The 10,991-nt window shown below is 38.4% G+C and overlaps 1 protein-coding gene across 1 annotated transcript; it reads right to left on the reverse strand.

Annotated features, from left to right (window-relative positions):
• Nucleotides 1-48: 48 nt before the first annotated feature.
• Nucleotides 49-9,153, reverse strand: RFXAP (regulatory factor X associated protein). Its single transcript, XM_078437539.1, has 4 exons — nt 9,136-9,153; nt 8,338-9,066; nt 3,780-3,887; nt 49-1,530 (listed from the first exon to the last, which is right to left on the reverse strand). The coding sequence occupies exons 1-4, from the start codon at nt 9,151-9,153 to the stop codon at nt 1,420-1,422; spliced, it is 966 nt and encodes a 321-aa protein (XP_078293665.1). The 3' UTR covers nt 49-1,419.
• Between the last annotated feature and the right edge of the window lie 1,838 nt (nt 9,154-10,991).

Genomic DNA, 10,991 nt, shown 5'->3' on the forward strand with positions numbered 1-10,991 from the left:
ATCCAGAGTGAAAAAACTGAAGAACAGAACAAGTGAATCAGACAATGCAAAGGTCAACAACTGGGCTTTAATGAATAATTTTGGTGAAATCTGTTATTTTTGCACAGATAGGCAGGTATAAACCACACATAAAAAATAAACAAAAATATTCTTTCTCTCCTTAAGTACTTCTTAGAACAGCCATGACTAAGTTTAACTTGATACATATTTCAGGGCTTAAAACCCAAGAAACAAACACATTTTTGCAGTTAAACTTAAGAGACATACATTTATTATCTAACATTGGAAATCCTCTCTTGACATTTGATTGGTTACTCTTATTGGTAGGCTTGCCTTTTAAAACTTTTCCTAGGAGAAGATACAAGGAAAAAGTTATCTATCCAGTTACCCATCATTCTGTGAACTTTAGGAATAAATACGATCTTAAGTTAGCTGTTTCGGAAAACATTGACAAAATGGTGGAGTGTTATTTTTACTTTCAGAATCTCTTTTTGAAAAGGAAAATGAGTATCAAAAAAAAATTTTTTTTGTCCTGACATTGGTGGAATGAGATACATCTATACCGTTCAGATTTAACACACAAGTCTGCTTTAAAAGAGATCAATACTAATAGGTAACATGAAGTGAGAAGCCATCTTGAAGAGATGCTTTCATTCCAGTGTACTTAGATAACCTCTCTCCTAGGTTTTAGCAGCACATGCCTGAAAAGAAATGCACATCCTAATTTCACAGATAGTAACAATGATCACTTTCCTTACACATTTAAAATATGCTTACCTCTTTGACAGCTCCAGTCTTAACTGTAAAGAAAAGGTTATTACAAGAATCCAATTCTAGGTGCCCTGACTACATTTTATCATCACAAGTGGTATCACAACTATCAGTGTATCTTAAGAGAAGGATTACTGGCATTGTGGGTAAGATAATTATTAGTTGTGAAGGGCCATGCCAGACACCATACAACACTTAGCATTCCTGACCCATTCACTAAAAAACTAGGAGTTTTCAAGGTCACTGTGACAACAAAAACATATCTGTACATTTGCAGATGACCCTTGATAAGAACCACTGAATTAAATGACCAAAGATTAGTATCTATTAACTTTTTGACTTCCACAGAAAGTAAATGCTCCATTACCTTCAGTAACTATGACTGAAGAGGAACACTTTGTTTAAAAAAACAACTGTAATTAAATGTTATTTTGGAAAGATAAGCTGTTTCTTCAGATTCACGGTAACCTGAAAGGATTAGATGCACAAGGTGCAATACTTATTTATCCCCAAATGCACACATACATTTACAGGAAAATGACTGCTTATGTTTCACTGGCATGTCTTACCCCATTTATCTTTAGTATAAAAATATGTCCATCTACTACAACAAAATAAAAACCATGTAGATCTTCTTGATAGATTCTTTCACACTGATGTTCCTGGAAACTGCTGCTGTCTTTGCTCCAAAACTTGCTGATTTAATAGTTGTTGCTGTTTCTGTAAAAATTGCACCACTTCTGGACTTCTTAGTAATGACTTAAAAAGAAAAAATATATTTGTTAACATTATTCTTATGGGATTATCTTCACATGCTATAAAATTACTGTTATGTCCCTGCACAAGGCACAATATGCTTATAAAACATGTCTTTGCATTCACCCTTGCATCTGATGCATTGCAATTAAACTGCAAACTAATAATAATAAAATTTGATGTCATACATCAAAATACTAAAACCTAAAAATAGTGAGTGAAGCCTGATCTTATTGGTGACTTTGAACACAAAGGAAATGCTTTATTGATGTGCCAGCATATATATTGTCTATGAAACATAAGAGCAGCCAAGAATAGCACTAGCCCAAGATTATAGCAAGAAAAACAAGGACATGAAAAGGGGCCACATGTGAAAATGGCCGTTAGATGCTAGTGTGGAAATCCACTTAAGGATCCAATTTCTCCTACTAACCTATTAAGTCTTTCTGAAGAAATTAAAGCGCCTGTGTGTGTGTGTGTGTGTGTGTGTGTGTGTATGGGTATATAGGTATTAATAAAAGTAATATTAGCACATTACCAACAGTTCAGAAAAGACAGAATATGACTGATCAAAAAAAATATATACAGTTTTGTACAACTGTCATTTTAAAATATAAAGTCATATAACAACTATAACAGACTCTGGTTAGTATGATTTTACTATAATAAAATACTTATAGAAATTGATGAGGAGAAAAAATACTTTGGTTCCAAAAAACTGAAAAAGATAAACTGAACAAGGTGGAAATACTATCATTAAATACTGATGTTAAAACTTAACATTAGAGGGGCACTTGGGTGGCTCAGTTGGTTAAGCATCTGACTTCGGCTCAGGTTATGATTTTGCGGTTTGTGGGTTCGAGGCCCATGTTAGGTTCTCTGCTGTCAGCACAAAGACTGCTTCAAATCCTCTGTCCCCACCACCCCCTCTCTGCCCCTCCCCTGACTGTTCTGTCTCTCTCAATATAATAAACTTTAAAAAAAAAAAAAAAAACCTTAACATTAGAGCAAAGTACATTTTCTAGTTACTTGTTTTAAAACTTAGTTGTAGTCAACCATACTTCAATAAAAACATGTATTTGTAAAGATAGTCCCAAATTCTATTAAGTAAATGCACAATAGTCTACTCAGTTATTATGACACTGTTTGAATATTTAAGCTGTTTAAACTACAATTTTACTAACTGTGATAATTACATTTCTGGCAACATCTTTATGCTTAACTTTATCCATATATGGAATTTATTTCCTGCAAAGATCTCCACAGTAAGTATGACTGCTGAGCTAAATGAATTAGTTTGGAGACTTCTGATACATAGTGCCAAACTGCTTTGCAGAAGTCTTACTATACCAACATACGATACCATCAAAAGAATGAGTATCTAGTTCATGAAACCCTCAACGTCATTGTTTGTTATCATTTAAATAATTTTCATCTGTTGTACTGTTTATTGTGATTTTTACTGACATTGAATACCTTTTCATATCATTAAATGGTGGCATTTCTGCTTTTTTTCCCTGTTCATATTTTTTGCAATGTATTAAAGTCAAAACTTTTTCCTCATCAACTTATATAAATATTTTGTAAACTAAAAATGTCAACCATATTAACCACAGTCTCTTATATTTGTTGCAAAGATTTTTCCTATATGTTATTTTGAAGTTTGCATTTTTACCGCCATACCGCCATTTTTGACTATAGTATTCATTTCTTTGTAATTTTGTCTATTTCTTTTAAGCCAGAAAAATATTTTTGAGATAAAGTTTCAATGCCATTTTTTAAAAATCTTTATCAGGAATTTATTTTGACGTACAGTGACATGATTAAATTCTTTTTTGTCCTCAAATTATTAACCAGTTATTTCAGTATTTATTGAATAATCTCTCTTTTTCTGATTGAATTCTGATGCTTCTACCAAGTTTATAATAGAGATCTTTCTTAAATGGTAGCCTAATTATACTTCCATACCACTAAAGCATTATCCCATAAATCACAGAATTCAGTACCAAGAAAGTCTCTTTTAAAACCCTATCTTGCTCAGATATTCAAGGTTTAGTCAGTGAAGATAAAGGAATAAAGGTGTTTCAGCTCATCCAGTTTTGGGAGAGCATTATGACATTCTAGTATGTGGTGGAAGAAGAATTCGATCCTGGTAACCGTTTAACAAGTTTTAAAATCACAAAAACTACATAATTCTATTTATAAAAACTTTTGTTAACAAATTTGTAAGTACTTTACAAACAGATATTTACCAGTCTTTTCTGATTTAACACTTGTTCTAAAAGAGTGGGTCTTGCAGGACGATCCCCAAAGGTTCCTGTTCTTTGTTTAACAATGGAGAGTATGTTATCTGTACTTTCCTGGGATAAATGATAAAAATACAAATAGGATTAAGTTAAATAATAATCCATGATTGTAAGCTTTCAATGATGTAAGGAATGGGTCTCAGCTTCTCTTCCTTCTTGCCTAGTCCCTGTGAAACATTGGGAAAATCCCTGTTTAAGTCATAGGTAAAGTGATGGCAGTTAATTTTATAGGACATTCTTCACTCCCTCACCTTCTACGATTTCCAACCTGGGGTCTCCAGTCTCTTGAAGGTCTCAAAATCAATAGTGGGGCAGAGGTGGAAGAAGCAAAGAGTTACTTGTAGGCTATTTTCAATATTACAAAAAATGCCAACTGGAAATTAAACATTCTCTTCAGATAAAGCCACCCAGGCCAAAACAAAGTTTGTCTGCCTTTGGATGGAGTACATAAACTCAAAGGCAATTTACATATTGCTAATGAGACACCCTGATAGTTTCTTGCCCATTTAACAACAACAGTTAAATGCGGGGAGGGGGAGCAGTAAAATATTAAAGAAGCAACTGATAGACGAAGCTTTCAAACTTTGGAAGTCACTAGGAAAAAAATGACAAGCTGGCTTTGAAAAGATTAGAAAACACTGGTATAAATAATCTCCTGCTATTGGTATAGCCAAAACAGTTAAGTTCTAAAATGAAAACCATAGTCTGAGACATCCTTAACTAAACAAAATCAGCAGCACTAACTACCAAATATGTATCCTGTTACCTGACAGAATCTTAAAATACTCACAATTTTCCTGGCATAACTAAATATTGTTGTAGTTAACTAAGATATTCTGACTCTTAGAAAACCTGATACAATACTGACCACACCCAGAAATTCTAACTAAGCAAATATAAAACTGTAAGTGTTTTACCATGAAGCCATATGTAAATTTACTCTCCTCTCTTTGCTCTTTATTTAGGTGGTTACTGAAGCTGTTTTCTTCTCCTGACCTCTTTCCCCACTGGCTCTGAGTTCTCTGTTAGAATACCCACTTTCTCTCTTTCATTATGAGAAGTTTATCAACTGGATGTGACAAAAATGTTCAATCCCTAAACACTTTAGGCCGCAAAATGTAAAGGAAAAAAAAAAAAAAACTGAAAAAAGAGCATTCTGATACCAGAGAAAACAAAAATAATTTCTTCCTCCCTCACTCCCCACAGGATTAACTACATGTAGCACTATTTCATTTTTGTGTGCACAGAAACGAAATAATGAAACTGACTTGATGGTGTTATTCTTACAACCCCAGAAAAGCACTATGTAGATTCACAATGTTATGTCACAAAAACACAGAAGCTTGTAGTAGAAATAACCTTGAGTCAGCTAGTCCAAACTTCTACAGTGTTCAAATTCCTTTTTCAAAAATTTTCAACACCTTTTGCCCTAAGGAGTTTACCAACTTTTGAGGCATCCCATTTAGTTTTAACTAACTCCAACATCTAGGTAGCTTTTATTTAGGTCGAGCTGAAAGACATATGTCTTGTGATTTTCACCTAAGGTTCCTAGTTACTTAAACTACGCAAAATAAACCTACTGCTTCTTCTAAACGATAGCCTTTTAGATATTTAAGGATAATGATCAACCCCATAAGTCAATTATTTTATCCCTAGTTCCTTTTATGTGTTCTCTCATATAATACACTTTTAGATGCATAGACTAAATATTATATATATTTGTTCCTTATTTGATTTATGTAAATGATTTTAAAAACCTTAATTTCTAATTTGCTTTTCACACTACAAAAGACCCCTACCACTGCCCATCAGTCCTACTATAATAATCTCCTAAAGTCTCTAAGTCTACAGGCCTTGACTTTAAACCATCCCATTAGAGTAGAGCCCTGTTACTTCCTAATTAGAAGCTTCATTTAAAGACTCCAAACCTAAATCCCATAACCTGCCATTCAACACCATACATAAACTGGCTTCCAATTCTCTTTCCAAATTTATTTTTCATGACTTTTCCATATAAATATTCCACTCTAGCTAGAGTGGTCCTCCTGTTTCTTCCCAAAAGTGTCTTCTGTATTCCCACTTCCCTTTTTTTACTAAGATGAGCTTCGTTTTCTTTCACCTACCCAAATTCAAGGGAAACAGTATTGTGTGAGGATACACTATGTGAGTGAAGGCTCTAGAATCAGACTACTTGGGTTTGAATATTTGCTGGCTATAAGACCTAGACCAAGTTACTTAACCTTTCTGTGCCTTAGTTTCCATGTATGTGAAATACAGCACCTATCTAGCATTGCTAAAGGATGTGACACTCCACTTATAGCTTTGCACAGTGTCTGGCACATAAAACACTTAGCTGATTAAGCATAAACTATTAGCCACCCTTTCTGGCTTATACTGAGTTATATTTTCTCTGCAAAGCCTTTCCAGAGTATCTCAGCCTATAATGATCTGTCCTCCTTTCCACTACTAAAGAAGTGCTATACAGTTGCCCCTTATATCCTGATGGTCACTGTTGGTTTTCTTCACACTCGGTTCAACAAAGATAAAGACTTACAGCTCTTGAAGTCTCAGAACTGGTAAAGTGTCCCATAATATAAGACAAATGGTACAGCAGGGTATTAATTCTTGCTTATAGCAATTACTTCTCTTTCCTAAAAAATCATGCAAATTATTTTAGAATAGGAAAATTATTAAGATTCTTTTTTGTGGGACGTAGAGGGGGAGACTTAATTCAGTATCTATTTGCCTTTTATACATTTTCCTCAAACTGTAGATGTAAAAGCTGGACAGTTAAAAGAAAAAAAGTAGCTATAGGTAAAATACCTCTTTCTTGAAAAGAAGTACATTCTCTCTCTGAAGAATTCTGAAGTGAATTTGAAACACAGGAGTAACTTTGGAACATATAGGGGGCAAAAAATCAACCTTAATTTCATTCTGGAATAAGTGAAATGCTTATTTCCATAATTCTTTGTAATCTAAGATTTGGTAAAATACATTTTACAAGGACACAGGTTCAGGTCCACAGGGGTTTTGAACTCTATAATGTGTATGCAAATTAAATACCTACATGTATATATTTTTTCTGGGAAAAGGGTTCATTAGGTTTTATCAGATTCTCAAATAAATCCTTTTACCCTAAACAGATTAAGACTCAATGAGATGAAAGGGAAAGAGAAGTCACTCAGGCCCTAATTAATTAGTGTAAATTAAGTGTGACATGTTGAGTGCTATAAATTTTAAAAAGTTATAACATTACATTTATAAACAATCCCAAAGTCTAAAATTTTAGCAATGAGGTTGTTCAAGTCCAGCAAAAACTAAGAAATTTAAAGACTTTCAGAATACATTCTAGGACAGCTTTCAGTTTAAAATTTTTTCTGGATCATTTTTAACAAAATTCAGTTTTTCAATGTACTGAGGGACAATAGCTTTTATTAAAAGGAGGAAAACACACAGATGAAATATCTGCTTATCTGTAACAACTTCCAAGTATACTACTAATAATGACAATAATAGTGGCTAAGGTTTATTGGCTTTTACTATGTGCTAGATAGTGTGAACACTGTGTGAACACTCAATATGGACTATTTCACATGTTCACTGCAACATTACAAACCAGGTACCATTTTAAAATCCACTTTACAGATGAAGATGCTGAAGCTTCTAAGAGTTTAACAACCTATTCAAGAAGGCCACACCACCAGCAAATGATGATGGAATGGAGATTTGTAGCCCAAAGTCCAACACCAGAGCACTGGCTTTAACCTTCAAAACAATTCAAATTAAACACTCCAAAAATCTTCTGAGACCTACACCCCATTATTATTCCATTTCCCTTTCTAGGGGCACTAAGAAAAGGGATAGTTAGAACAAGGTACTAAGAAAAGGGATACTGAGAACAAGGTTAAGTACAGGGTACTAAGCATGGGAGTACTGAGGACAGTATAAGGCTACTGAGAATAGAGTTACTGAAAACAGAGTACAAAAGAATAAGATTAAGGGAGACCAGGGCACTAAGAACAGAGTACTTAGCAATGGGGTACTAAGAGTTGGGTACTAAAATAGGGATACTGGTAACAGTACGCTGTGAATAGGGTAATGCAATCAGGAAGAGATTACCTTCTCTAAAGTATAATTTCATCTAGTTTCCCAAGGTCTCTTTGCCTGCTCCTTTAGCGATGAACCACATCATTCACTTACTACCTGTCCTTCCAGCCCATATTGCAGATCTTTGAAATAACAGGTCTGCTGATATGTCACAACATTTCCATTGACACTTATTCATCTCTCACAAGGATGTACCCGAACGGTTAAGGCTTTGCACATGTGTGTATAAACTCTAATTTAGGACAAGCACTCACTCACTCTCTGCCACAAGTCGAGCCATAGCAACCTGGCCCATCTGGGAGCCGGCGGGCAGCGCTGGAAACGCGGTTTGCGCTAAGAGTGTTGTTTCCTCCCTAACCACCTCCCACTCCCCAAGACCCCAGCTAAGGTCTGATACCTCCAGTCTGACGTTTCCCGCGCTGCCAGGCTGGGCGGCCCCACTGCAGTTCAGGGCCTGATCACTTTTCTTCTTTTTGTACTTGTCCTTGTACATCTTGTTGCGGTGTTTTTTGCACATCCAAGGCTTGCGCTGCTTGGCCACCTGGCTCGTGGTCTCGCTGCAGCCCTCGAAGGTGCAGGTCTTGCTCATGCTGCCCCCGCCGCCACCCCGTCTCCGGGCTCCCCCGCTGCCGCCCTCGCCCCCCGAGTGTGTCTCCTCGTCCTCCAGATCCTCCAAACTAGCCGTGCTCTCGCCTCCCCCCGGGGCGTCTGAAGTGTCCAGCAGGTCGGCTTCATCCTCCCCTGCCTCCTCCTCGCCAGCCCCCGCCACTTCGCACAGGTACCTAACGGACTTGCCCGTCCCGGCGCCGTCCCCCAGGGCCGGAGGCTGCCTGAGAACGCCCTCCGCCGCAGATTCGTCCTGCCCTCCGCAGGGGTGCATCACCAGCAGGGTGAACTGCGAGGCCGGGGCCGGGACGGAGGCTGGAGCCAGGGCCTGGCCCAGAGCAGTGGCGGGGGCCCCGGGGCGGAGCGCGCCACCGGCGGCGCCCGGCCCCGCACCCTCGACGACGCCCTGCACCTCCGTGCTGCTGACACCTTGCGGGGGTCCACGACCCCAGCCTTTCAACAAATGCGAAGCCCAGCGGCACTTCGCAAGCCAAAGACCACGGAGGGGAAAAAGCTCCGGCTAGGTGAGGGGGCCCTGACTGCGCCTGCGCGGCCGCGTCTCGCGCGTGAGCGTTTCTCTGCCTGGCGCTTTCTGGGAACTTCGCATCTCTGAGGGGCGGGGCTGAGCAGCCCGCGAAGGAACGGAGTGCGCAAGTGCGGCTGCGGCGCTGGCTGGAGGCGCTGCGTTGCGTTTCTCTGCGCTGGCGCCGCCGCTGCTGTGGAGGCTCTGGGTGCAGTTGAAGTCTCTCTCTGCGCGCTCGGTAAGACCGCGCTTTTTTGCTGAAACCTACTGTGTCTAAAAAGTTTCAAAAACACTTTTGTAGTGGAACTCCACAGTGTAAATTAAGATGGCTCCTGAGCGATTTTATGACTTACGGCGTTTTAATGCTAATTATCATAGTATTTTCTCCCAAAATGCCTTGAAATGGGAGATGTGAAGCTGGCATGTGCCACAACCTGGCACCACTAGTTGGCAGTCAAGGAGGGCAGAGGCGGCCTATTTGAAAATATGGTGGAGAAGGAGTGGGCCAGACTTGGGGCCAAGTTTGTGTTAAAAGCTAAGTGATTTGTTCCGATACATTTCTTTTTCTCTCTTGGAAACTTATTTGATTTTTAATATTTGTCCTTTGCTGTGACCTCTAAGATGAGTCTTTAATAACGTTTTCATTAAATACAGTGAAAACGTGTAAAATGCAACCCTGAATGACAAACGTTAAAAAAAAAAAAAACAATAAACGATCTATTATTTTTACCAGTTGTTGCACAAGTGCTGGTTGCTAAATCTTAATTTAGCCATATCTCAGGAGGGAATGAACCTGCCGCCTCTTGAACGAAAGTGCCAGGTAGTTGTTCTCTTTCCATTTGTTCCTTCCTCCTTGCCTGCTTGGGTTTTGCATTCCACCTATTGGGAAGGAGAGCAATGACTACCCCAACAGATGATAAATCCACTCACATTAAGGTGTTTGGGTGTTGATGTGTGAGTAGGTCAGCAGCTACCTACCTTTCAAAGAGAGGCAGAAAGAGGTTTGAATATAGACAGACCTGGCTGGCACTGTCCTGTGTGACCAGGCCTCAGTAGTGACACCCTCTGGGACATTCAGCTTTCTTGATAGTAAAAGGAAGGGTCAGTGGTGTGCTAGATGAGGTTGATGAGAGCCATTGTTGAAATACCAGGTATTTAATGAGCTGGAAGTTAAACACTGTTATTATTAAAAATTAAATTACATAAACTTCCAATTAAATTATTTTATTTAAAAAAAAAATTTTTTTTAACGTTTATTTATTTTTGAGACAGAGAGAGACAGAGCATGAACAGGGGAGGGTCAGAGAGAGGGAGACACAGAATCCGAAACAGGCTCCAGGCTCTGAGCGGTCAGCACAGAGCCCAACGCGGGGCTCGAACTCATGGACTGTGAGATCGTGACCTGAGCTGGAGTCGGACGCTTAACCCACCAAGCCACCTAGGCGCCCCACCCATTAAATTATTTTAAAAACAAAAGTTAAAAACCTCAAAACTCATCCCTTTCTAACCGTTTTTCAGTGTTTTACTATTAGCAATGCTTATAAGATATGTATGTGGAAATACTAGTTAGTAGTGTGATTCTGCACGTCTGTTCTCAGCTCTGCATTCAGTGATGTCACATTGGTTGCTTGAAACTAGCCATGGTGAGCGTGTTTACACTATGGGGATCGTCAAGTGATACAAAGCAGAGCTTGAGTTGCTGTCGATTGTCTTCAGACTCAAGGTGATAGTAAAAATGTTAATGAAGATTAAACTTAACACATTTGATGGCTGTGGCAGTCACGTTGTCAGTAGCCTCCCAAAATTAAGGAAATGTTCTCTCAGAATTTGAAAATTATCATGATTTCAGCCAAGAAGTTGCTCCCATCATTGAACAATAAGTGAAGTTCTGGCATACATCTTCATTGTTTCACTTATGTCTT

Source organism: Panthera onca, chromosome A1 (genome assembly GCF_046562875.1).
Source record: "Panthera onca isolate mPanOnc1 chromosome A1, mPanOnc1 haplotype 2, whole genome shotgun sequence".
NCBI classification, from domain to species: domain Eukaryota; kingdom Metazoa; phylum Chordata; class Mammalia; order Carnivora; family Felidae; genus Panthera; species Panthera onca.

What these genes read in the sequence shown, in the direction of transcription:
- RFXAP (XM_078437539.1), bottom strand. An exon ending in CGGGAAACGTCAGACTGGAG is followed by an intron (nt 3,888 to 8,337) that starts GTATCAGACCTT and finishes CATTTATCCCAG; the next exon opens with GAAAGTACAGATAACATACT. An exon ending in TGTTAAATCAGAAAAGACTG is followed by an intron (nt 1,531 to 3,779) that starts GTAAATATCTGT and finishes TTTCTTTTTAAG; the next exon opens with TCATTACTAAGAAGTCCAGA.